The sequence below is a fragment of the Somniosus microcephalus genome, chromosome 17, assembly GCF_052327205.1.
Source record: "Somniosus microcephalus isolate GS21.2 chromosome 17, FLI_Smic_1.0, whole genome shotgun sequence".
Taxonomy (NCBI): Eukaryota; Metazoa; Chordata; class Chondrichthyes; order Squaliformes; family Somniosidae; genus Somniosus; species Somniosus microcephalus.
Window position 1 is genome coordinate 14,696,496 of NC_141003.1, and position 27,527 is coordinate 14,724,022.

Consider the following 27,527-nt stretch of genomic DNA (forward strand, 5'->3'; position numbering starts at 1 on the left):
TATATCCATTTTAGGTATTTCCTGACCTTTATATGTCACTTTCACCCTTATTTTTCCTTTGGGGTAGACTTTTTGCCCCGTATACGTCTTCAAGACAATCTCTGTAGCTTTCAAGGGTATGTGTGAAAATAGCCGCTTGTAGTCTCTTTGATTTATGACTGTTAGAGCTGACCCTGTGTCCAATTCCATTTCCACTTGGACTCCGTCTATCTTGAGTGTAACCCAGATAGTCTGGTGATCCTCTATTTTGGTTACATTATGTAGTTTCAGACAACCCAGCTCCTTGCTTCCAAAGTCTGTGTCACTTTTCTGTTCGTCTGAACCACTGTCCATCACCTGGTGTACCTTTTTGTACTTCTCCTGTGGAGATTTCTTACTGTTGGTTTTCTTCCCAGACCTGCAGACTCTTGCTATGTGTCCTGCTTTCCCACACTGTCTGCACACTTGGTCCTTGAACCAACAATCTTTCTGGTCATGTGTTGTTCTGCCGCAGCGATAGCACTTCCCTGTTCCATAGGTCGTTTCGTTGGTGCCGTATTCTTGCGGTCTCCGTTGTATCTCTGCAGCGCCCCTTGCGGCTGCTTCGTGTGATACTGCCATATTGAAAGCTTTGTCCAGCGTAAGGTCCTTTTCTGATAGAAGCCGTTTCTGGGTTCCTTCACTTTGTAGCCCACACACAAACTTGTCCCTTAACGTGTCTGCTAGTCCTGCTCCAAACTGGCAGTATTTCGATAGCTTGCGCAGCTCCGTTAGGTACTCAGCATTGCTTTCGTCTTTGTGTTGGTTCCTTTTATGGAACTTAAATCGTTCTGCTATCAGCAGCGGTGTGGGGCTTAAGTGGTCCTGTAGGATTTCTACTATGCTTCCAAAATCCTTGTTTACCGGCTTCTCTGGGGTTATTAGATTTCACAGTAACCCATAAGTTTTTACACCCATGGAATTTAACAGAACCAGTGCTTTATTAGCATCTGGCACTTCATTCGCCCTGCAGTACACCTCAATACGTTTCACATATGTCGCCCAATCTTCGACTTCATTGTCGAACGTAGAGATACTGCCACTCTTCGGCATCCTTGGTTGTGCGTTAACTATCCCCAATGGTGCCTCCCGCGCTTCCCCTTCTTCTCCGCTGGCACAAAGTGGCGTCTCCCGTGCTTTCCTTCCTTCCCACGCTCGCCCGTCTTCTCCGCTGCGACTTCGCAAAATGGTGTCTCCCGCGCTCTTCCTTCTTCTCCGCGGCTCAATGGTGCCTCCCGCGCTCTCCCTGCTTCTCCGCGGCTCAATGGCATCTCCCCTTGCTTCGCCCCGCAGACCCTGATCAGCCCGTGATCCCTGGCTGTGCTCTGCGCGTTCTTCTCTTGATATTTGTCGACGCCGCTCAGTCTAGAACCCGGCTGTTTCTTACCCTCTCTCTCTCCGGTTTGCAGTATTTTTCCTCGACGCCGCTCGGTGATCAATCCCCGGCTGCACCCTGCTCTCTTCACCCTCTTTCTTACCCCGTCGACGCTGCCCGGCTCTCTCTGCCGTCGGTCGGCTCCAGCCGCCACTGCTCGGGAAGGGCCTGTTCTGGACCTGTCGTCGGTCTCTTACTGCTCGTTGTGGCTGGGGAACCAAGCCCGGCTCTCCACAGCCTCCCCAGCGAAGTTGGATCTCTGCCTGACTGCTGGGCGGTTGCTCGTGGTCGACGCCCGTGTTCCTGGACTCGACTATTATTTTTTTTTTAATGTTGCAGGTAGATTCGCATCAACACTCGTCGCCACTGTTAGATCCGTGGTTCAGTGGATAAATAATTACACGGATGCTGTACATGAACAAACAACAGGTCTTTACTGGAGGAGGGTCATCTCTAGACTGGAGTACAGAGGCATGCGCACAGCTTATATACCGGTGTGGTTACTGCCGGTACTACAGTATACAGGAGCTGTAAAAAGTAGTTCTGACTTAAAGCACATACACTACAATAAGGATGGCTGCATTAGGAATTGGAAAAATTGACCCTGGTGCAGTATTGTAAAATCTAGTCTTACACTGGAACAGACATAAGCACGAGTCATTTTGTTATATTATTCATCCTTGTTTTCAAATCCCTCCATAGCCTCACCCCTTCCTACCTCTGTAACCTCCTCCAGCCCTACAAACCTAACGTGCTATACCTGACCGGGGAGTATTGATGCTGAGACAGGTAACAAAAGTACAGACATAGTCCATTCCCCTTCAGTGATGTCTCAGAACCTGGTGCCGAGAACCAGTAGTATTGTTTCATTATGATTTGATCACTGCTTTCATATTTTTAGATTTATTGTTTTATTGCAATGGAAAGGATTATTTTTCTAATGCAAAAAATATTTCCCATCAGTTTCAGGACAGTGTGTGCTGCAGTCACCAGAAGTATTGCCTGAATTATTCCTCGGCTAACCTCTACCTCAATAACCTGAAGATGAGGGAGGACTTTGGAATCTTTCTTAAAGTATGGTACCTATTCAGATTCTCTGATATTGCCCATTGTGTATGAACATTAAAGGCACACTCTTACAAAGAGTATGGCAATGCAAAGGCTCTGGTGCTGGACTGGCAACCCAAGGGTCCGTGAGTTCAGATCTCACCACGACAAATTGTGAATCCAATAAATGTGCAATTTGTGGATTGGCACCAAGGGTAAAAGAGAAATGATCTTTGAAATTTGGCAGATTGTCGTAAAAACCCAACTGGTTGACTGATATCCTTCAGGGAAGGGAACCTGCCACCTTTACCTGGTCTGGGCCTGCACATGACTCCAGTCCCACACTGGTTGATTCTGAATATCCACTGAAGTGACAAGTCATTCAATCGTAACAGGAATCATAGGGGTAGAAATTCTTCATGGGCGGTGGGGCTGAACGGGCGGTATCGCATTTGTCGCCTGTTATACGCCCCGCTTAATATTCAGTTCTGTTGAAGTCAGTGGGGCTGAATATCAGCCGTGGAGTTTAACGGGCGGCCTCTTCGCTCTTGCCCGTGTCGCGCTACTGCTTCAGACGCATTTATACCCCACTGTATTCAGGGCAATAAATTCAGCTTTGCCACAGTCACTCACACACACACACACACACACAGATACTCCTTATCCCACCTACTGCCGATGGGAGTACGGTAGTGTAGTGGTTCTGTTACTGGACTAGTAATCCAGAGGCCAAGACTAAGAATTCAGAGATTGCCAGTGGAAATCCCCCCCCCATCAAAGTTTGAAATTTTGAATTCAGTTTAAAAATGCTGGGATCAGTAAAAGCGACCGTGAAAGTCATAAAAACCTGAACCGGTTCACTAATGTCACTTTAGGGAAGGAAACCTGCCATCCTTACCCGGTTGACTGTTCACAGTCAAGGTGGTTGGATTCTTCACTACCCTCTGAACTGGAGTAGCAACCCACTCGATCGTATCAAACCTCAGGGCAGCTAGTGTTGAGCAATAAATGCCCGCCTTGCCAGCATCCTGAGAATGAATTTTAAAAAAGTAGAATAATAAAACATCCTCCCGGCGTAAAAACCTGTAGAACCACCAAAAGATGGGCAAGTCTGCAAATAATGTATTGTACCGTCTGTAATTGTGAATGTTAAAAAAATTAGTGTCAGAAACGAGACCCAAGGGCAGGAGATACAAGTCATGAAGACTTGATATTTCTTTTACATGTGACAAAGTCACTCCCACATAACCTATTGTTTGCTGTTCTACATGCCTTGTTTGTCATGCCATGCTGATCCTCCAGACACTTCCCTCTGTTTTGTTTGCATGGGACAGTGGTGTGAACAGAATGAGCAGTGCAAGCGACTGCACTTGTCCGACCTGCTGGTCTCGCCCCTGCAGAGGTTCACGAGGTACCCGCTACTCCTGAGGAGCATTTGGAAAAGAAGCACCGATGCAGCAGAGCAACAGAGGATCCAAGCGATCATCAAACATGTGGACAATTCTATTTGTGAGTGCACACTCCTAACTGCAGGGGGTTTCATCTCAAATTGACGTGACTGTGTTTTTCTAACTGAGTGGAGCCAGACTCACTCAGTACTTTGCTTTTTAATCGGTTTCATTGCCTGCTTTTTTCTCAGTTCTGACGAAGGGTCTTCGACCTGAAACGTTAACTCTGTTTCTCTCTCCACGGATGTTGCCTGGCCCGCTGAGTTTTTCCAGCATTTTCTGTTGCTATTTCACTCAGTGCTTGCCAGTTTTGCCACAGAGGGAGATCCATAATCTTTTTGGTTCTTTAAAAGCTTCTGTGTTACTGAACATTGTAATAGAGAGGAGACATCAGTTAACTGAAAAGTAGACTGTGACAAGCTATTACACCTTGTCCAGAACAGTAGGCCCAGAGGACATGGCCCGAGATTGAAGGGGGGGTAAATTCAAATCTAATCTGCGGCAACATTATTTCAGTGAGCGAGTGGACAATCTGTGGAACAGGCTCCCTAGGGAGACGATGGAAGCTGATAGTGTTGGTTCATTCAAATCCAAATTAGATTTCTGTTCAGAAAATACCAGTTTGGGATATCAGTAATTTGAGACATGACATGAGGTTAGTGTAGCAGGCTTGGGAGGAACAGGCGACTGTGGACCTCTGGTTCCCAAAGCTCTCCACCACAGAGGTTTTCCTCACCTCGTGTCTGGGTCTGTTGTAGACTCATTGATAGAGGTTGATTGTTCTGATTGGCCATCAACTCCATTATCATTGTTTCATGTGACTACCAGGATGGTAGAAGGCGACCTTGGTCACTTTTCGTCTCACAGTTCCTATGTTCTTATGATGTTGAACTCACTCCGATTGGCAGGAAAGGAGTGGGGGTGCAGTTAAAATGGACAGGCTCCATTTCCCACCAATTTCCCATTTTAACGTTGCTGGTTTTTTTTGGGTTGCTGGGGGGGGGGCGCGGTGAGGGGGTGACCGAATGAGGCTCCTGCCAGACTGTGGCGGGGGCCTTGTAAATAAATAAAAATCAGGGTACCATGGTGCATACGGGACCCCGATGGTGTTTTAACCGGTGACTGCCTTGGGTTGCCAACCCTGGCTGGATGTAATCCTGGAGATTTCATCACATGATCTCCTCCCGCCAACTGCCCTGCCCCCGCTCTCCCGCCATTGGTCGGCCAACACGTCCATCCTTGCAGTGCCCCGCCTTCCCACGCCCCTTGGAAAGTGAACAAACTCTTCATTTCCCGAATGGATGATTCTTGACTGTCAGTCAAACATCCTTTGCTTTCTCAACGCCAAACATTTTTGTAACTAATAAAAAAAAGTGTTGAAAGAAAATGATTCTTTGTTTAATGGCCCCTGTGATTTTTCTCCCGGGTGTTTGCTCGCGGCTGTGTCCTGGAGATTAATCTTCAGTTCCCGGAGACTCCAGAGCAATCCTGAAGGGTTGGCAACCCATGTTCCCTCCCGACAGTTTTACCTGCTAAGGTAAGTTCGAAAAGAAATTCCTTAGTGCGGGGCCAGGAGGAGCAGGAGCGCTGCTGCGGACCCCACAAGGAAAGTCCGGGCCTCTGCTGCCACAAGAGTCTCGCAACACACCGCAACCACCCCCCACCACCCCCTGGACTTACGGTGCTACCGCCAGCCTCCCCTTGGCGCTGGCGAGAGACCTCCGGGCCGCCCGATCTTCACCCCCCCACCCCACCGGCCTGCTGCCTCTTTCCACCCGAAGTGGGCGATCAGCTGACTGGTGGCATTCCAAGTCCTCCCCCTCGGGATTGCCATCTGCTCCGGCGGGACTTAAAATCAGACCTCATAAGTAAACTTTGGGCAAACTAAACATTCAGCCTCTCCAGTACTTTCTGGGTCTTGCAAAACTGTTTCAATGTGAAAATCCCTGCCGTTAATAGATTTTATTTTTGCGTCATGTGTGTCAGGTGACCTTGAGGGGAAAGTGAAGTGGCTGGAACGGTTTCAGAAATTTCAGCAGCTCCAAGAGATTATTGTTTGGCCTCCCATCTGGGAAAGAAATAAGAAAGCCTTTGTACCTGAGGTGGGTCTGTTCTCCGTACTGTTTGTTGGAGCTCTGCATCCAGTACCCGCCAACTATCATCTCGGCCTTGTGCCTTAAATGCTTTGTTTTGATGATTTTAGAGCAGTTTATATGTTTATACGTTTACACCCATCTCCCACCCTCCACAGCCTTGAGCTCATCCAAAACTCTGCCGCCCCTGTCCTAACTCGCACCAAATCCCGCAGCCAATGGTAAAGATGCTTAGCTGGAAAAAAAAGCCAATTTACATAGGATTACATTACATGGGATATACAGCCCAGAAACAGGCCATTCGGCCCAACCAGTCCATGCCGGCGTTTACACTCCACTCGCGCCTCCTCCTGTCTTTCCTCATCTAAATCTATCAGCATAACCCTCGATTCCCTCCTCCCTCATATGCTTGTCTAGCCTCCCCTTAAATGCATCGATACTATTCGCTTCAACCACTCCCTGTGGTAGCGAGTTCCACATTCTCACCACTCTCTGGGTAAAGAGGTTACTTCTGAATTCCCTATTGGATTTCTTGGTCAATTTCAGTGAGATAGAAAAGGAACTAGCCCAGATACAGCGGTAAATAAGACAGTGCGCAAGCAATGGGAAATGTTGAAAGAGTCCACTCTTTCACAGTCCAGATGTGTGTTCCCATAAGGAGTAAAGGTGACGGAGCAGGAGCCAGAGATCCTGGGTTGAGAAATTTATACGAAATGGGTAAACTTTAAATGGTGTAGAGGAGCAGAGAGACTTAGGGGCTCAGATACACAAATGTTTAAAAGTGGGAGGACAAGTTGATAAAGCTGCAAAAAAAAAGTCAATAGAATGCTATGTTTTATAAATAGGAGCACAGTGTACAAAGTCATTGGTTAGGTCACCGTTAGAATATTGTGTCCAGTTTTGGGCACCTTACTTTAGGAAGGATGTCAAGGCCATGTAGAGGGTGTCGAAGAGAATTACCGGGACGATGCCAGGGATGAGAGGCTTTAATTATGAGGAGAGCCTAGAGAAATTAGGGCTTTTTAAAAATTAGAACAGAGCCAATGAAGAGGAGATGTGATGGAGGTGTTCAGAATTCTGAGGAGTTTTGCTGAGGTAAATTGGGAAAACCTATATTCGCAGGTTGGTGAATCAGTAACGAAAGGGCATAAATTTAAGGTCATCACCAAAGGAATAAAGAGAGAATGTAGGAGATTTTTTTTTTACACAGAGGGTTGTTCGGGGATGGAATGTCTGACCAGAAACAGTGGTGGAAGCAGAATCCATAATAACTTTTAAAAGGGAATTTGATAAATATTTGAAAAAGAACACTGTGAAAAGGCCATGGGGCATGGGCAGGGAGTGGGACTAAGTGGATAGCGGTTTCAGAGAGCCAGTACAGGCACAGTGGGTCGAATGGCCTCCTTCTGTGCTGTAAAATTCTATGATTCCATAATTAGTAGCGTAGCGCAAGAATATATTAAGTTCAGTAAAACATTCCTGGAAATGGGATCATTGTTAACCCTTTGGGTACACACAGAGCATCGAGATAGTACAGTTTCTCAACCATAGCGACAAGGCCAGCTGATGGGAACTGCGGTAACACATCTGAAAGAGAAGGTTCTAAAATTGTAAAAAAGTATTTCATTTAAAGGGGACGCATATTCTACTGAATTCATTCATGATCTTTGACATGAATCAACGGAGCGGCCTGCTGGTGGCGCTGTCCAGGGAGAGTATAAATACTCGGGCACGGGCCCAGCTTGCGCAGGACATTTTTAACAGGAACTAGTGAAGGACACAACTAGACCTCCATGTTGTAAAACAGTTGATTAAAGCTTTGTTTAACGCTTAGACCAAGTGCCTAGTAGTTTTCTTACGTCAATCTTCAAGTTACAAAGGAAGATATCGGCACACTTACCTGTGTCTGTGTCTCAGTCTTTCCTTACCTTAAGTTTTAGATTAGATGATTGCAGATGACCAGGGAGCATGTTCTGTGTCGAGGGATTCCCTGATGTGATCTTGAAAACGTTACCCAAATCTACTGTCCTTGTTCAAGGTGTCACCTCAGTGGGAGTTTGATGTAAAATGTCTGTCCAAGACTAGCCCCAATGAGCGATTGAGCATAAAGACACTAACAAGTGCTGACTCAAACATCAGTAAGTATATAGATGTCTTCCTTTATAACACTTAGAGATTACAGGACCAGTTGGTACAACAACAACAACAACTTGCATTTATATAGTGACTTTGACGTAGTAAAGCGTCCCAAGGTGCTTCACACAAATTTGACAGCCAGCCAAAGAAAGAGACATTACGTCAGGTGACCAAAAGCTTGGCCCAAGAAAAAAGAAAGACTTGCATTTCTATAGCGCCTTTCGCGACCACCAGACGTCTCAAAGTGCTTTACAGCCAATTAAGTACTTTTGGAGTGTAGTCACTGTTGTAATGTAGGTTTTAAGGAGCATCTTAAAGGAGGAGAGAGAGGTGGAGAGGTTTACGTAGGGAATTCCAGGGCTTGGGGCCTAGGCAGCTGAAGGCAATGGTGGGGCGAAGGGGGTGGGGATGTGCGAGAGGCCAGAGTTGGAGGAACGCAGAGTTCTTGGAGGCAGAGTGACATTGACTCCCAAATACTTGAACCCTTTTAACACTTGTTGTGCGATAGGAACTGAAGGAGATGTTAGTTGGTACCAGGTCAAATATTGGCATTGCTTGACGCTTATCACCCTGATTGATTTTATATTCCTATTGCCAAGCAAATTGTGAATCACTCAGCTTACTAGGGAGGATAGCATTGTCTTAGAGACAGAATGGAATGCCACTGACATAAGTAATGATTAAATTTACCACGGATTACTCCATCACCATTACAATTCCTATCGTTTAAAACTCACTTGCCAAGACATTGGAACTTTGATTATCTGCCAGAATTTTTATGGAATTCAGTTTGGGAGGAGGGGTAGGATACGGTTTGGGGCAAATGCCTCATGACCAGCGTGAGTTCAGCCTGGTCAACTCCTTCAGTTTAAAACAAAACGCTGCTGGAAAGAGATTTGGGACTCTTGATTATCCACTCACTTCCGATAGCCGCCAGTGCTTTCTGCTCCGTTATGGCAGATGAGCAAGCTCCCCTGTTATGAGCATAGGCTGATAATTGAAGCCATTTTCTCCTGGATAAATACCCAGAATGACTGCGTATCTGAAGTGGTTCAAGAGGGTTCTGGTGTGATATTCGTTACTGGAACTGACAGAAGTTCCTATTAACTCCTAGCAGCTTCATAGACTCTGACTTGTCGACATGGCAACGACAATCTCTCAAGTGATTGTCCCACAGCTGTGCCCATGCATACCTAGTTGAGACAGCATTGATTTAGGAAAGGGTTTTTATCCCAAATATATCAACGATTCTCATCTCCAAAATAAAGTCAGTGGCCTTTCAGCTGAACGGCCAAAAGAGTGGTTTTAGCCCCATGACTTTGGGAGATTTGTTGTCCTGTCAGATGAGTTATGCTCAGTCTGAACACAGGAAAGCCCTTGAAGCCCCTTCACAAAGCTGGTGGTCTAGTGAAGCTTCTCCAGTTTCCAGATTATGTTTCGTGGCCCGGGTTTCTCCTTTATTGTGCTTGCCCACTGGAGGGGCAACAGCACGACTCCAGAAAAAGGCATCAGCAATGCGTGAGAGACACGTCGGTATTATGGAACAGGCACCTCTTGTCTAATGAATGGAAGGAAGTCAGGCTGTCCTTGTTAGCAAATAATTTATCACTGGGGAGTGTTGTCAAGTGTCAGTCAGCTGGGGGCCTCGAGCAATGGTTCATTCTTAGCAGTTAGCTGTTAGATTAAAAAGAAACCCGTGGGATACATGGAGATAAATAACTAGCGTTGAAAGTCCTTCCCCTGCAGGCACTTGTGGGTTGGTGGGAATACACAGGTGTGGGAGACTATATCCTGTTGCTATGGCTTTGCTGCTTCCTCCTGTGTTGTTTTTGCAACAGCTGACCTTATTTCAGGGAGCGAGCCATCGCCTTAGAAAAGAAAGAAAGATCTTGCACTTACGTAGCGCCTTTCACGACCTCAGGATGTCCCAAAGCGCTTTACAGCCAATGACGCACTTTTGAAGTGTACTCACTGTTGTAATGTAGGAAAAGCGGCAGCCAATTCACACACAGCAAGCTCCCACAAGCAGCAATGTGATAATGACCAGATAACCTGCTTTAGTGATGTTGATTGAGGGATGAATATTGTCCGGGGCACCGGGGATAACTCCCCAGCTCTTCTTAGAAATAGTGCCGTGGGCTCTTTTACATCCCCCTGAGAGAGCAGATGGTTTAACGTCTCATCCGAAAGACGGCACCCCCGACAGTGCAGCACTCCCTCAGCACTGCACTGGAGTGTCAGCCTGGATTTTGTGCTCAAGCCTCAGGAGTGGGACTTGAACCCACGACCTTCTGACTCAGAGGCGAGAGCGCTACCCACTGGGCCATAGTGCTGGAATTTCCACCTTTTAGCCAGAAGATAAAGGTTCTCGCATGGAGGGGAGCTCTGAAGGGGAGTTTTTCCTGGTTTCTCGTTTCCCTAAAAAAAAAAGAGGCCTGGCAGCAAGTTGCCCATTCAGCTCAAGGATGGTATGAAGGGAGAATGAAATAAAATGACTGTAAATGGTGTGTGGGATGAGAACCAGCAGGACTATTCTGGTGATATTCCAAATGCAAACAATGCATTCCAGCCTTAATAATAAATCAATCAAAACCATTTAAATAACTGCATAACTCTTGTTAATGGTTAGGAGACACAACTGGGACATTAACAGCAAAAAGAACATAGGAACTGGAGTAGGCCAGTCAAACCTTCGAGCCTGTTCCGCCATTCAATTAGACGATGGCTGATCTGTAATTCCATCACCTTGGTTCCGTAACCCTTAATACCCTTGCCTAACAAAAATCTACCAATCGCAGTTTTGACATTTTCAATTGACCCTCCCAGCCTCAACAGCTTTTTGGGGGAGAGGGTTCCAGATTTCCACCACCCTTTGTGTGAAGAAATGCTTCCTGACATCACCCCTGAACGGCCTGGCTCTGATTGTTCTGGCCTCTCCTGCCAGAGGAAATAGTTTCCCTCTCGCTCTACCCGATCAACTCCATTGATCGTCTTAAACACCTCAATTAGATCACCCCTTAATCTTCTATACTCGAGGGAATACAAGCCCAGTCTGTGCAACCTGTCCTCGTAATTTAACCCTTTTAGCCCCGGTGTCAGTCTGGTGAATCTGGGGTGGTGCCCCCCCCACCCCACCCCCCCCCCACACCACCCCACCCCCCCTCCCCACCCCCCCAACCCCCCACCCTCCCCCGCCACCCCCCCCACCCCCCCTCCCCACCCCCCTACCCCCCCACCCACCACCCCACCCCCCCACCACCACCCCCCCTCCAAGGCCAGTATATCCTTCCTGAGGTGCGGTGCCCAGAACTGAACGCAGTGCTCCAGGTGGGGTTTAACCAGAGCTTTGTATAACTGTAGCTTAACTTCCATCCCTTTGTATCCCAGCTCCTTAGCTACATATCCTTAAGAAAATTGTGATGCAATTATATTTGTCCGAAATGCACTTGGATGTCAGCCGTGGCTCTCTGAGTCAGAAGGTTGTGGGTTCAAGTCCCACTCCAGAGACTTGAGCACAAAAATCCAGGCTGACACTCCAATGAAGTGCTGAGGAAGCGCTGCACTGTCGGAGGTGCCGTCTTTTGGATGAGACGTTAAACCGAGGCCCCGTCTTTACAGCCAATGGACACCCTGATGTCGTGAAAGGCGTTATATAAATGCATTCTTTATTCCATTTCAATTTGCACTAATACGACAGCAAAAAAGCTGATTTAATTGCCCAGGTGCACAAGGTCTAAAAGCTGCATTGGAAGGAGATCCATAATGTATCTCAATGGCAGTGGAACCTCAATTATAACAAAGTATTGGTTGAATGGCACTTGCCGTCGAGTTGTACGTTTGCCCGATAAACATCACTGGTGGAAAGTGCCCTCGGCTCACTGGAGTTCTGAAAATCAGCCGGCCTTACTGTTCCTTCCCACGGAGACAGTCATTGACGCAGTTTAAGGCAAAAAATGTATTTTTTATTTTTCGTTTTGCGGCAGATAGGTATTGAGCTAATTGTTCTATAATAAAGCACCATGCAAAATACCGAACTGAGATTTAACATATATGCAAACTTACATGGTGAAAACCAAAACATTCCACTTGCACTAAGAATAAAGCTCCCTTGAGGTGGGAAGACAGTAAGTTGATCACGGATATGTCATTTCCACTTCCTTCCACAAGAACTGCAGACAGACATAAATACTTTTAAAGGGGCGTCACACTGCACTAAATATTCAGTTACTATTAGCTCTTTCTGGGCAGAGATTCATATAGCTTGTGACATGAATCTTTTAATTCATGTGGAAATGACTTATGAAATAATACTGGGCGGCCTGCTGGTGGCGCTGTCCCGGGAGAGTATAAATACTCGGGCACGGGCCCAGCTTGCTCAGGACATTCTTTAACAGGAACTAGTGAAGGACACAACTAGATCTCCATGTTGAAAAACAGTTGGTTAAAGCTTTGTTTAATGCTTAGACCAAGTGCCTAGTAGTTTTCTTACGTCAGCTTCTATATTAGTATATTATACATACAGTGGATTAGCACAGTTGACTGTGAGCAAATAGCTGAGCTATACACACACTGTTGGTCCTTCCTTTCCTTCGACTCACCATTGGTGCCCGTGCCTTCGGCTGCCTAGGTCCCATGCTTTGGAATTCCCTCCCTAAATCCCTCCACTTTTCCTTTAAGACCCTCCTTAAGAACCACCTCTTTGACCAAGCTTTTGGTCACCCCTTCTAATATCTACAACTTTGACTTGGTGTCCATATTTTGATTGCGCCTCCGTGAAGCACTTTGGGTCCTTTTGCCACATTAAAGACACTATCTAAATGTTGTCAGCCCAGGTTCATTCCCTGGTCCATGCTGGATTGGTTGGCCTCAGTAGTGAGCAGCAGCAAGAGTACAACTGGCCTGGATTGAGCAGGGGGGCCGGGGGGTGGGAAACAATCCTCCAGGGTCATCTTCTAGTGAAGTCTACTAGAAGTGTGTGTGGTGAACATAGGGTTCAGCTTGATTGCTCATGTTCAAATAGCTTGCTGAGGTTCACTGCCCACGCTCACACATGAATAAAGTTAGGTGAAACAGCAGAAGGTGACTCGCGCCCACAGAATATTCCAGCAGACATGGGCCATTCGCCCAGCAACTCCGCACCAATGCTTTTCCTCATGAGGTGTCGGGTCTAATTCCACCGTCCTGTTCGCTTCCCACATACTCTTCAATACTCCTCTTTAACTATCTAATGCCTTTTTAAAAGACTTTATGGACTCCACATCAACAACAGTTAACAGCAGAGAATTCCGCACGCGAACCTCCCCCTGTGTAAAGGCAATTTCTTCTCACCTCCCCTTTAATTCTTTCTGTGATTATCTTCAGTTTGTGCCCTCTAGCCATTGCCTCTTTGACCAGTGGAAACAATCTAATTGGTGTTAACCCTTCATAGCCAACGTCTCCAAGAAGTCAAGACAAGACAAGAAAATTGACAAAGTGAAAGAGAACTAGCATAGTAACTTGAAAGCTAGGTTGGAAGATGTTTGCACAGACACCATTTTAACACATGATGGATAATTCATATGAATGGAAACAATGGATTGGAACTGGCACTGGAGAAAGAATGGGGTAGATTTTTATTTCCATTGATGAAGTCAATGGAAATTCTTCTTTGGAAATAAAAATGGGGAAAGATGTGAAACGGGCTGCCAATTCTCTATCACCCACTTCACGCCATCGCACAAAGTCAAAGTCTACCCCCCTTGTGTACAAAAAGTAAACTATGGATTGGCTTACCCCTTGTGTAGGAAGTGCTTGAAGCAGAACTTCCTGTCTACTCTTTCATCATCCCCTCCCAGACAGACAAACACAGTGGCAGATGCTTTGCTCGCCACAGGAGTTCACGCTGAAACTGGCACCAGGGTTAATGAGTTGGACACTATGAGAGAATGTGGATCGTGCCAAGTGGGTATTTGTATTGGCCCCAGTTATAATTGCAGTGTCCTCGGAGTAAAATCTTTCAATTTTACGGAAGGTCTAAGATCTTAAATAATGGTCTGATTTTGTCATTCTCACTTCATTTCCCAATCCTCACCAGAGTCTTCGATATCTGCTCAAAGATAACACTGCAGATGGACTCCTCTCGCCTGCGAACAGACACCTTTTACATGAAGGAAGATTGAGTCTCGCAGGTAAGTGTTGATGTAAAATGACTACTGAGCCCTTGGTTTGAGTATAAAACAAGACTTTAATCAACTGTTTCACAACCAGGAGATTCTAGTTACATCACTAGTTCCTGGTTACAAAAACGTCCTGAGCAAGCTGGGCCCACGCCCGAGTATTTATACTCCTTGGATGGCGCCACCAGCTGGCCGCACAGTGTTATTTCATGAGTCATTTCTCCATGAATGATAAGATTCATGACATTCTTCCTGCCTGAAAGATTTGGAAGTCCGACGACTTCCTTCTAGTGGACTAGGCGGACCACGAATAGCCGCAGTCTTTTAGATCTTTTATGGCTGCAAGGCACGTCTCCTCAGACCCTGGGTTGCTTGGTCCGTACTGGTAGATCAACAGGGCCCATGTCGCCTTGATCGACCTGAGGGAGACGGGGGAGATCGTGACTCCGGGTGCACGTCCCCACAGGCGCAGAGCTGGCTTCATCTTGCTTGGTAGCCGGGGATTGACTGGCATCCTGGCTTCGGGTGGCCATCCCGTGGGGAGCGCTCTGCTCCCCGAGTTGATTCGGTGGAGTAGCTGGCAGATCCCTTGATGTCCCGGGTAGGGCGTCATCTTCAAAGGAGCGCAGAGTGTCGGCATCATTACTATGGGTGTCTCTATCAGTTGGGCCCGTGGGACCGGTTGGACAGGGAGCCAGATCTCGGAGTGAAACGGTGGACTCCCGGCCATCAGGGTACCGCATGTGCGCGTATGTGGGATTAACGTCTGTTAATTCCACCTCGTCGACGTGGGGATTGTTTTTGGAAGATCGGACGAATCTTCGGAGCAGCGCCGGGCCGGGAGCTGCCAACCATGACGGTAGCGACGTCCCATGAGTGGAGCGACGCTGGAACCTGAAGAATCGCTCATGAGGAGTGCCATTGGTGGACGTAGAAAGAAGAGACCTGATGGGATGCAACACGTCAGGGAGCACAGTTTCCCACTGCTGGTCTGGTAGGTTGCGTGACCTCAGTGCAAGACGAACAGCGTTCCAAATGATAGCGTTATATCTCTCAACCTGTCCGTTACCGATGGGATGATACGGTATCATTTTACTTGTGGCGATTCCCCGTTGGGAAAGATAACTTTTGAGTTCGCTTGACATGAAGGAGGGACCCCGATCAGAGTAGATGAAATTGGCTGTACCGCAAAGGGAAAAGACTTGATCGAGGCATTTGATCATTGTGGAAGTAAGCATATTGGGACAGGGGAAAGCAAAGGGAAAGCATGAATATTCATCCACCATAGTAAGTAAGTAGGTGTTTCGCGTTGAGGAAGGCAATTGCCCTTTAAAGTCAATGCTGAGTCACTGCATAGGCTGCATAGTGTGTATGAGCGAGCAATCCGATGGACGGAAGAATTGCGGTTTTAATTCGCACAAATTCTATAGGAGGAGCAAGTTCTTTTCACATCTTCCGTAGAAAATGGGAGATTTTTAGATCACACAAAGTGCAACATACGGGTAAGGCCAGGATGGCATAAGTCAGTATGAAGATCCGCCAGAGTCGGAGTTGACATAGAAGAGCAGAATGCACGCGTGAGGGTATCCGGGGCCACATTCTCTTTGCTGGGTCGATAATGTATGGTGTATCCAAAGGCGGCCAATTCCATCCTCCAGAGTTGTATTTTGTTATTCTTGATCTTAGTGCGTTTCCGGTTATCTAGCATAAAGGCCACGGAGCGCTGATCGGTTATAAGCATGAAATGGCGACGAGCGAGAAAATGACTCCATTTATGTACCACTTCGATGGTGGCCGTAGCCTCCTTCTCGAAAGGAGGATAATGGAGCTCGCTACCCTGCAAAGTTCTGGACAGAAATGCAACGGGTCGACCACCTTGATTCAAGGTAGCCGAGATCGCCACCTCCGATGCATCGCACTCGACCACGAAAGGAAGATTTTCATCGATGGAACGAAGTGTGGCTTTTTCCAGTTGTCACTTGAGGAGGTTGAAAGCTGAAATAGCCGTTGCCTCCAACGGAAATTACTTCGCGTGAAGCAGGGGCTGGATCTTGTCGGAGAAGTGGGGTATCCACTTCGCATAATAGGCAAACATGCCGAGTGCCCGACGAAGAGAGCCGAGATTCGTAGGGGGAGGGAGCTCCTGAAGCGGATGAAGTCGCTCCGGATCCGGTTTGATGACACCGTTGCCCACCCAGTAGCCAAGGATGTTGACTGATGGTACTGATTTCACAGATTTGGACTCATTTAAGGTTAAGTTGCGACCAGATATGGAAAAGTGTCCGTTAAGTTCTCCTGTTTGACTAGGCTATCCATTGCCCGTTGAAAGACGGCCACCCCATTGGTGACCCCAAATGGAAGGCAACAAAACTGATAAAGCCGACCATTGGCCTCAAAGGCCGTATACTTTTTGTCAGAGTCCTTTAACGGTACTTGATGGTATGTGCTCTTTAAATCAAAAGTTGAAAATACCTTGTGGTTGGCAAGGTTATTGACCATGTCATCGATGCGTGGTAGTGGGTAGGCATCCAGGTCAGTATACTGGTTAATAGTTTGCGAGTAATCGATGCAAAGATGTTTCTTGTGTTGCTTCAGAGGATTTTTAACGACAACGACTTGAGCCCGCCAGGAAGATGAACATGGCTCAATGATACTGTCAGCTAGAAGGCGAGAGATTTCTGCCTCGATAAATGATCGATCATCTTGGCTGAAACGTCGTGATTTATTGACTATGGTCTTACATCGGGGGGAAAGATTGGCAAACAAGGAGGGCTCGTCGAGCGAAGCCGCCGAAAGCGCACAAAACGATACTTTGGAAATAGGCTTTGACCCTCCAAACTCGAAAGTGAGTCTTTTGTGTTGTTTCTGGAAATCCTGTCCCAGGAGCACATCACTGCATAGGTTTTTGAGCACCCCGAGCCGGGTGGAGAAATAAGTGTGGCCATTGAGAATAAGGTCGACAAGACAAAAGCTGGAAGAGTTGGTGGTCAGTGTCGTCAGAACCATTGCAATTTCCCTGTCCGAGGGGTAAATACGCAGTTTTAACTTACTGACAGCCCACTCACTAATGAAGCTGTCAGAGCTGCATGAGCCGATTAGTGCACTCAAAATGTGTCCATTTTACGAAACCTTTGTGGCTGCATGGGACAGACTTTGGGGAAAAACAGCTGTGATGGGAGGAGGAGCAGTTTTACCCTTGACAGCTGTAACCTTAGTAGTGGTTCTTGGGGGAGGAGCAGTTTTATAGATAGTAGCTGCAAAACTAACAGGGGCTCTCGACTGGCATACCTTAGAAAACTGACCTTTCTTACTGCAATGATTGCAGACTGCATTACGGGAATGATTGCAGACTGCGTTACGAGCAGGACAAAATTTCCTATAGTGGAATGCACCACCAGAGAAGAAACACTTCCTTCCAGATTGCCAAGATGCCGCTAGGGCAGGGTCGTCATCAATGAAGGCTTCTAGGGTAGGGTTGTCATCAGCCAGGTTGGAGTCATCATCAGTGAGGGCTTCCACCCGAGGCCTATCGAAGGAGTCACTAAAAGTGATAGCAGCAGCCCGTGCATGTGGTGAAAGATAGGTATCTGCATTCCTCTTTGCTAAGTTCAGAGCACATGCCTGGTCATAGGCAGCCTGTAACTTGAGGGTTTTATTCTCCAACAGACGCTGACGTTTGAAGGGAGACGCAATCCCATTAATAAAGGAATCGCAAATTAACTCCTCCTGGTACTGCTCAGCTGTGACAGCTTTAAGATTACAATCCTTGCTGAGCCCGCAAAGTTTCTGAAGGAATTCGTCAAGTGATTCCCCGGGTGGTCGAGTTGTGGCCAGTAGATGCCAAGCAAAAATTTCATTTGGGGCCTTAACATATAGTTGCTGTAGTATTTGGATAGCGGCGTCATAGTCTATACAGTCTTCGATATAGTCAAACACATGAGGGGATACATAATTGGCAAGTATCTCTAACTTATTAGGAACATTCTCACCACACACCCTGAGGAAGTTGCTGAAGGTACAATACCAGTGTTTCCATACCTTAGCAGTTGTAGGTGAATTCGGGTCCAGGTCGAGACGGGCGGCTCTGAGTAGTTTCTCCATGATGGATCGATTACTTTGTCCGAGTTCCCTTCTACAATTTGAGTCGTAGCCGTCTGTTCCTGAAACCACTCAGAGCGTGGAGCCGATACACAGTTGATTAAATTGATGTAAAAAGATTACTGAGCGCTTGGTTTGAGTATAAAACAAGGCTTTAATCAACTGTTTCACAACCAGGAGATTCTAGTTACATCACTAGTTCCTGGTTACAGAAACATCCTGAGCAAGCTGGGCCCACGCCCGAGTATTTATACTCCTTGGACGGCGCCACCAGCTGGCCGCCCAGTGTTATTTCATGAGTCATTTCTCCATGAATGATAAGATTCATGACAAGTGTTACTTATTCCAGATTGGAAATGTAATTCTTCTTCTTAGGCAGTTCCTCGGAACCGAGGATGATTTGCTTCCACATTAAAAATGAGTTCTCGGGTGACTGATGAGTCCAATGCGGGACCTACAGTCTCTGTCACAGGTGGGGCAGACGGTGGTTGAAGGGGCGGGTGGGTGGGGTGCTTGGGTTGACGTGCGCTCCTTGCGCTGCCTGCGCTTGGCTTCTGCTTGCTCCCGGCGAAGAGACTCGAGGTATTCGGCGCCTTCCCGGATGCTTCTCCTCCACTTTGTGCGGTCTTGGGCTGGGGATTCCCGGGTGTCAGTGGGGATGTTACACTTTTTCAAGGAGGCTTTGAGGGTGTCCTTGAAGCGTTTCCTCTGCCCACCTGGGGCTCTCTTGCCGTGTCAGAGCTCCGAGTAGAGCGCTTGTTTAGGGAGTCTCGTATCAGGCATGCGGACAATGTGACTCGTCCATCGGAGCAGATCGAGCGTGGTCAAAGCTTCGATGCTGGGGATGTTGGCCTGAGCGAGAACACTGACATTGGTGCGCCTATCCTGCCAATGGATTTGCAGGATCTTGCGGAGGCATGTAATGTAATTACATTAGTGTCAAATACTTGAAACTAAAATGTTTCTAATTGTACTTTTCTTACAGAGACTACGAAATTCCTGGATGTACATTTGTTTCTTTTTGATGATTTACTTTTAATCACAAAGATTAAAAACGCTAAAAAGGTAATAAATTATTTCCATATAAAAGAAAACATCAGTGACAGATTACGAGTTCCTGAAATCATTAAACCAGTTCTGATGGCAATCCAAATGTATTACCCGCTTCTAATTGTGAGGGACAGCTCTGGCCGCTGACCATCCAAAGGAACAGAGGACTCACTTGACGTAAAAAGACCAAGGTCCACCTAGCTCGTCTTCTACCATCCTGGTAGTCGCTCCATGATACAACAATAATGAACATAAGAACATAAGAAGTAGGAGCAGGAGTAGGCCATACGGCCCCTCGGGCCTGCTCCGCCATTCAATAGGATCATGGCTGATCCGAACTTAGACTCACGTCCACTTCCCTGCCCTCTCCCCGTAACCCCTTATTCCCTTATCAGCTAGGAAACTGTCTATCTCCGTTTTAAATTTATTTAATGTCGCAGCTTCCACAGCTCTCTGAGGTAGCAAATTCCACAGATTTACCACCCTCTGAGTGAAGAAGTTTCTCCTCATCTCAGTTTTGAAAGGGCAGCCCCTTATTCTAAGATTATGCCCCCTAGTTCTAGTCTCACCCATCAGTGGAAACATCCTCACTGCATCCACCCGATCAAGCCCCCTCACAATTTTATATGTTTCGATAAGATCACCTCTCATTCTTCTGAATTCCAATGAGTAGAGGCCCAACCTACTCAACCTTTCCCCATAAGTCAACCCCCTCATCTCCGGAATCAACCGAGTGAACCTTCTCTGAACTACCTCGAGAGCAAGTATATCTTTTCTTAAATATGGAAACCAAAACCGTACGCAGTATTCCAGGTGTGGCCTCACCAGTAACCTGTATAACTGCAGCAAGACTTCCCTGTTTTTATACTCCATCCCCCTTGCAATAAAAGCCAAGATTCCATTGGCCTTCCTGATCACCTGCTGTACCTGCATACTAACCTTCTGTGTTTCATGCACCAGGACCCCCAGATCCCTTTGTACTGTAACACTTTGCAGTTTCTCTCCATTTAGATAATAACTTGCTCTTTGATTTTTTCTGCCAAAGTGCATAACCTCACACTTTCCAACATTATATTCCATCTGCCAAATTTTTGCCCACTCACTTAGCCTGTCTATGTCCTTTTGCAGGTTTTTTATGTCCTCCTCACTCACTGCTTTCCCTCCTATCTTTGTATCATCGGCAAACTTGGATACGTTGCACTCGGTCCCTTCCTCCAAATCGTTAATATAGATTGTAAAGAGTTGGGGTCCCAGCACCGACCCCTGCAGAACACCACTAGTTACTGATTGCCAACCAGAGAATGCACCATTTATCCCAACTCTCTGTTTTCTGTTAGATAGCCAATCCTCCACCCATGCCAGTACATTGCCCCCATCCTGTGATTTTTTTATCTTGTGCAGTAATCTTTTGTGTGGAACCTTGTCAAATGCCTTTTGGAAGTCCAAATACACCACATCCACTGGTTCCCCTTTATCCACCCTGTTTGTTACGTCCTCAAAGAATTCGAGCAAATTTGTCAAACACGACTTCCCCTTCGTAAAACCATGGAGCTGTTGACTAACCACAGCAATTACTTTTCAGTCAGTGAGTCTACAACAGACCCAGACATGACATGAGGAAAACCCCAGTGGTGGAGAGCTTTGGAAACCAAAGTCACATGCTCCACCCAAGTCACGCTACACTCACCCCATGTCATGTCCCAAGTTACTCATATATTTCTATCAAATTACTCAGCCCCGATACATTGAATCATTTTGTGGCCTTTTGAACAAGTCTTAGAAGTGAAAGTAGTGAGAACAAGGACAAGCTAATGCACCAGATATCAGAAAAGTATAAATAATTACAAGACATTGAAACAACAATTTTTCAATAGCTGAGGGGTCAAGAACGAAGGGCCACGGATAAATGTAAAAAGATTTAGAACAGAGGGCAGGAGACTCTCCGTCACACGGAGAGTTGTGAGGCTGTGGAATTCATTTCCCGGGTTAGTGGCTGAGGCAGAAACTATGTCAACATTCAGGATTAGACTGGAGAGGTGGATGAAAGAAAAGGATATGGGAACAGGGCGGGTAAATGGGATTAGAATTATTTGCTCGCGTGGAGGGTAAACACTGACACGGGCTGGTTGGGCCGAATGGCCTGATTCCATGTTGTAACTTTTATGTATTTCTACATAAGTACGTCTCAATTAAAGATAAATATTTGTACTTATTTATTTATATTTTGTTAAACACATATTGAACTGGGATGGTGTACTGAAAGATTAGATCTCTGTGTGCTGACCAGGTTTAAAGATCATGTAAAGATTCTATCCTGGGATGTAGGGTCCAGTACTATGTGTGTCAGTACACTGACAGACTGCCCCAGAGTAGGCAGACTACCTGCCTATGTAATTCCCTACATTGCGAGTTCCCCTTATCATCTGGTCTGCTCGCGGTAGCTGTTTTCATATCTTCACGCTCTTCCCTTGGAGAATAGTGTGGAGTAGTAGGAGGATTCGCAGGCGGATTAACAGTCTGACAGAGCGCGACGTGAAGGTTCCTTCCATGGCTGTAACCGTCTTTATGTCAGCTGGTAGGGTGGTTTGGCCTGTAGTAGTATTGAGTGGAAACAAGGTCCTTCTATTAAAGGGAAGGGAGAATTTAAAGACAGGGCAATCCACACAATGCACAGTCCCCTTGGCATTGGATTAGAATGGTAGAATCTTACAGCACAGAGAGTGGCCATTCGGCCCATCGTGCCAGTGCTGGCTCTTTGGTAGAGCTATTCAATTAGTCCCACTCCCCTGCTCTTTTCCCAAAGCCCTGTAAATGTTTTCGCTTCAAAGAATTTATCCAATTCCTGTTTAAAAGTTACTATTGAAACTGCTTCCACCACTCTTTCAGGCAGCGCATTCCAGATCACAACAACTCACCACGTAAAAAAAGTTTCCTCATGTCGCCTCTGGTTCTTTTGTCAATCACCTTAAATCTGTGTCCTCTGGTCACCGACCCTTCTGCCACTGGAAACAATTTCTCCTTATTTATTCTATCAAAACCATTCATGATTTTGAACACCTCTATCAAATCTCCTCTTAACCTTCACTGCTCTAAGGAGAACAACCCCAGCTTCTCCAGTCTCTCCACATAACCGAATTATTCCCCAATTCAGAATGACATTGTCAGAAAGCCGAGCAATGGGATATCTGCCTGCTCTCCTGGTTCGGGAAGGATGTGAGTAGGAGAGGGAGGTGGAAGAGAACGTGACTTACAAAATAGGAGTGGGGGATAAAATGGATTCTGTATTATGAAGGTACAGGTAGACTATCCTTTATCCGAAAACCTCGGGACCAGCCGAGTTTCGGATAAAGGAGAATTTCGGATTTCGGAAGGTGGGTCGGCGGGGGTCCGCGGGGGGGGTCGGCGGGGGTCCGCGGGGGGGTCGGCGGGGGGTCGTGCGCACGACTTACGCTGACGCTCAGCGTAAGTCAGTCGGGGTCGGCGGGGGTCGGGGCCGGCGGGGTCCGCGGGGGGGTCGGGGCTGGCGGGGTCAGCGGTTGTCGGGGCCGGCGGGGTCCGCGGGGGGGGCGGGGTCGGCGGTTGTCGGGGCCCGCGGGGGGGTCGGCGGTTGTCGGGGCTGGCGGGGTCGGCGGTTGTCGGGGCCGGCGGGGGGGTCGGCGGTTGTCGGGGCCGGCGGGGTCCGCGGCGGGGTCGGCGGTTGTCGGGGCCGGCGGGGTCCGCGGGGGGGTCGGCGGTTGTCGGGGCCGGCGGGGTCCGCGGTTGTCGGGGGTTGTCGGGGCCGGCGGGGGGGTCATGCGCACGACTTACCCTTTATCTGAACTTCCGAAACTGGAACCCTCTAAAAACCGAAGGTTTTTTCGTTCGTACGCACGACTTACGCTGAACGAAAAAACCTTCGGTTTTTAGAGGGTTTCGGTTTTCGGAAGTCCGGATAAAGGGTAGTCTACCTGTACTTTGTGGCTGATCAGATGGTAAATTTGTACACCTGCAGAAATCAGGAGCCTTAGACACTGGGCTCAAGTGTCCTTCACCCAATTCTGAATTACAAGCCATGGGCAGAGACGGAGCTGTGTGTTCTGTGCTTGATCAGCCGATTCCCCTGGACAGATTAGTACTGAAGAACATTGATCCATTCCATTCAGCCGGTACGTTTGCTATTTTATTTTAACCTCGGTATGAGCAAAGACTACTTGCAATATTGCATCAGTATGATTGTACTAGAAGAGTGTTGTCCATTTGTCCATTACGCGAGCCACCAGCCACATGTGGCTAATGGGGACTCCAGATGTGGCAACTTGCATTTATGATTAGTGAATAAAAAATGAGTAAAAGACACAGTCGTTGGGCCTGTGATCTCAATACTCATATTCGCACAACGTATGCATGTGAACTTTAACCTTTTTGTGAGTTTGTTGGTAAAATAGAGAGAGGAAAAGCAGAGTGTGCGAGTGTTTGGTGATCGTTGTGAGTGCTTTACTTCCTTGGTTACTGAATGGTGGGCGATGGTTGTTCAGTTAATATACACATGTGAAGTACATTTACTTTATCGTGTGAGTGTGTGTAAGGCGTTTTCAACTAAAATTAGTGCCTGTGGAAAAACAGTGTCGCCTTAGCCTCACCTGTGGCTAATCAACGATTCTATTGGACAACACTGGGCTAAAGGCTTCAACAAGGGGACAAACTTTCGAGTAACTAGAATAAATAGTTCTCAGTTTTATCCTTCAGGAATTGGGACCTTTCCTTCACTACTGTCCTAACTTACTGATAATCCATGCCACTCTGCCAAACCGGATAGTGTCATATATGCAATTGATTGGCTTAAATATCACCCATAAAACAAATCACAGCTGTCTTTTTAAAAAAGAGCAGAAATAAAAGCCAGTAATTTCTTGCTAACCTGGATACCCCTCCCAATCTCAGAGGGAAGGAGCCAAGAATTTACAAGCAGCTGCCAACCTAGACACACACACACGTCTCTCAGCAATCACAAACTGACCCGATAACATGCTTATTTAGAGATTTTCCCACCAGCGAACAGTGGGTTTAACAGGGCCGATCAGATAAACACATCTCCAGCCCAACTGTGCACCAGATTACTCACGAGCAACACCACGGAAGATCGGCAAGTCTACTAAAACCATCTCTTGTCTGTCCACAGGTGGTTAGGGACCCAACATCATTTAGTCTTTTGCATGGTTTTGTTTCACTTATCAAATTCAGACAACCTACGACACATCTCCTTCTCTTGCAGGCTGTGGAGTACGCGATGCTTTTTTAGTAATACATCAAAACAGATATCAGCAATGTATAGGAATCTTCACACTTCAAGCACATTCAGAGGCTGTTAAGGTAAAACTACATGTGAACAAGACCTGAACACTGACTTATACTTTGAAAGTCTGTAAGCTGAAGCAAGAGTACTGACTTATAGATTACAAAGCTGTGGGCCTAGATGGCTGAAGGCACGGCCACCAATGGTCGGACGAAGGAAGTGGGGATGCACAAGAGGTCAGAGTTGGAGGAAGAGTTCTTGGAGCGGTGTGGGGCTGGAGGAGGGTTACAGAGATAGGGAGGGGCGAGGCCATAGAGGGATTCGAACATGAAGCTGAGAATTTTTACATCGAAGCGTTGCCGGATCGGGAGCCAATGTAGCTCAGCGAGCACAGGGGTGATGGGTGAACAGGACTTGGTGCGAGTTAGGACACGGGGCAGTGAGCACAGGGGGTGATGGGTGAACGGGACTGGGTGCGAGTTAGGACACGGGGCAGTGAGCACAGGGGGTGATGGGTGAACGGGACTGGGTGCGAGTTAGGACACGGGTCAGTGAGCACAGGGGGTGATGGGTGAACGGGACTGGGTGCGAGTTAGGACACGGGTCAGTGAGCACAGGGGGTGATGGGTGAACGGGACTGGGTGCGAGTTAGGACACGGGTCAGTGAGCACAGGGGGTGATGGGTGAACGGGACTGGGTGCGAGTTAGGACACGGGGCAGTGAGCACAGGGGGTGATGGGTGAACGGGACTTGGTGCGAGTTAGGACACGGGGCAGCTGGGTTTTGGATGAGCTCAAGTTTATGGAAGGTGGCCAGGAGAGCGTTGGAATAGTTGAGTCTGGCAGTAACAAAAGCATGGATGAGGGTTCCAGCAGCAGATGAGCTGAGGCAGGGGCAGAGATGGGTGGTATTAGAGGTGGAAGTGGGTGGTCTTGGTGATGAAGAGGATAAGGGGGTCAGAAGCTTAGCTCAGGGTCAATTAGGATGGCGAGGTTGTGAACAGTCTGGTTCAGCCTGAAACAGTGGCCGGGGAGGGGGATGGAGGCGATGACAAGGGAACGGAGTTTGTGGCGGGGATCGAAGACAATGGCTTCGATCTTCCTAATGGAAATTGTGGCTCATCCAGGACTGGGTGTCAGTAAAATAGTCCGACAACACAGAGGCAGTGGAGGGGTCGCGAGAGGTAGTGGTGAGGTAAAGCTGGGTGTCATCAGCGTACATGTGGAGCCGAGGGGTAGCACCATTAAACTGAAGCCTGGCGCTGTGCTGTTAAAAGGTCAGAGTATGATTGTAGCCATGGTGTTGGGCAAGAGCAGAGCTCCTGATGTGAGCTGTGAACAGCGAGGTTCTGAACCAAGGGGCTCCCTCTCTCTGAAGGGGCCGTCGTATGCACACCTGGGTTGTCCCTGGCACCTCTTGGTTTGTCATAAGGAGCGCCAGCAGCTGATTGGTGGCAGCCCGTCTTTCTGCCTTCGGCACTGAGGCCAAGCGGACCGAAGATCAGAAATGACTTACAAATAAAATAAAAAATTCAAAGTAGACAACAATTATATGATGCACAGTAAAGCTCATTGTTTGGCAACTCTGGGTCTTAAAATATATAATCTCTGTTCTATGTTCCCTTCAAATGTTGTCGATCCTTTTCTCTCTACAGTATACAAACCTGCCGAGAGCAAAATTAGATTAATTCGGCATTCCAAAAGATGGCTTTCATGGAATGAGCCAGTAATGTGAAGGTAGATGCACCAAAGTGAATTCGCTTCTTTTCTTTCAGAAAACCTGGATGTCACACATAGAGACAGCATCGACTGCCTACAGGAACATTCTAAACCCTCCACGACCCTCACTTAAAAGTTCGTCCGTGAACGAATCATCTGAAATTTAACTCCCACGACCGCAAAAGGCCTGTTCTCTCGCTGAGTGGGTCAGCGAGAATCTCAACTCATTCGCCTCAGTCTGTCCAGTGCATTTTGAAGAAATCTACCTCTTGTATTCAATTTAAAAATAGCTCTGGTTTCTAATAAAAGTATTGTAACAAAGCAGCATGCATTTGTTTTAATATTCAGCAAAATACTGGCACACTATGATACAAAAAATAAATACTTTTCTGCATAAAATATTAAACTAAGGCTGCCTGTAAATCAGCGAGGCTGTGGACATCCCACTGCCCTCTCCAGTTACACCCCTCATGCATTGTGTGTGAGCAGGGCAGTGATCTATTTCTCTATCAAATGGTTCCAGCTCAAGACTCTGAACATGGAGTACATGGTTAAACCGTATAGCAACAAGATCACGTGTCAGCTGTGGCTCAGTGGGCAGCACACTCACCTCTGAGTCAGAAGGTTGTGGATTCAAGTCACACTCCAGAGACTCGAGCACATAAATCTAGTGCAGTGCTGAGGGAGTGCTGCACTGTCGGAGGTGCTGTCTTTCGGATGAGATGTTAAACTAAGGCCCCGTCTGCTCAGGTGGATGTAAAAGATCCCATGGCACTATTTTGAAGAAGAGCAGGGAAGGTGTCCTGGCCAATATTTATCCCTCAATCAACATAACAAGAAACAGATTATCTGGTCATTATCACATTGCTGTTTGTGGGAGCTTGTTGTGCGCAAATCAGCTGCTGCGTTTCCCACATTACAACAGTGACTCCACTTTAAAAATACTTAATTGGCTGTAAAGCACTTTGAGACGTCCGGTGGTCATGAAAGGCGCTATATAAATACAAGTCTTTCTGCCCCACACTCATGATGGCCGGAGCAGTGACTAGACTTTTCCTACCCCTTCTCCTCCCCCACACACCCCCCCCCCCACAGCCGTGTAATCTCCTGCGAGGGG

At 47.2% G+C, this 27,527-nt stretch overlaps 1 protein-coding gene across 2 annotated transcripts in view; it reads left to right on the top strand.

Annotated features, from left to right (window-relative positions):
- plekhg7 (pleckstrin homology domain containing, family G (with RhoGef domain) member 7) overlaps positions 1-26,734 on the top strand; it is a 286,193-nt gene extending 259,459 nt beyond the window's left edge. The window contains exons 10-17 of one of the 2 annotated variants that reach the window (XM_086009957.1): positions 2,357-2,467; positions 3,775-3,949; positions 5,875-5,990; positions 14,191-14,284; positions 19,356-19,435; positions 23,412-23,565; positions 24,672-24,769; positions 26,467-26,734. In XM_086009957.1, coding sequence (XP_085866083.1) covers positions 2,357-2,467; positions 3,775-3,949; positions 5,875-5,990; positions 14,191-14,284; positions 19,356-19,435; positions 23,412-23,565; positions 24,672-24,769; positions 26,467-26,577 — 939 coding nt within the window. In that variant the 3' untranslated portion in view covers positions 26,578-26,734. Of the gene's footprint in view, positions 1-2,356; positions 2,468-3,774; positions 3,950-5,874; positions 5,991-8,019; positions 8,120-14,190; positions 14,285-19,355; positions 19,436-23,411; positions 23,566-24,671; positions 24,770-26,466 lie in introns of those variants that run through there. The other variant, XR_015081504.1, reaches the window with a different exon arrangement.
- The last annotated feature ends 793 nt before the right edge of the window (positions 26,735-27,527 follow it).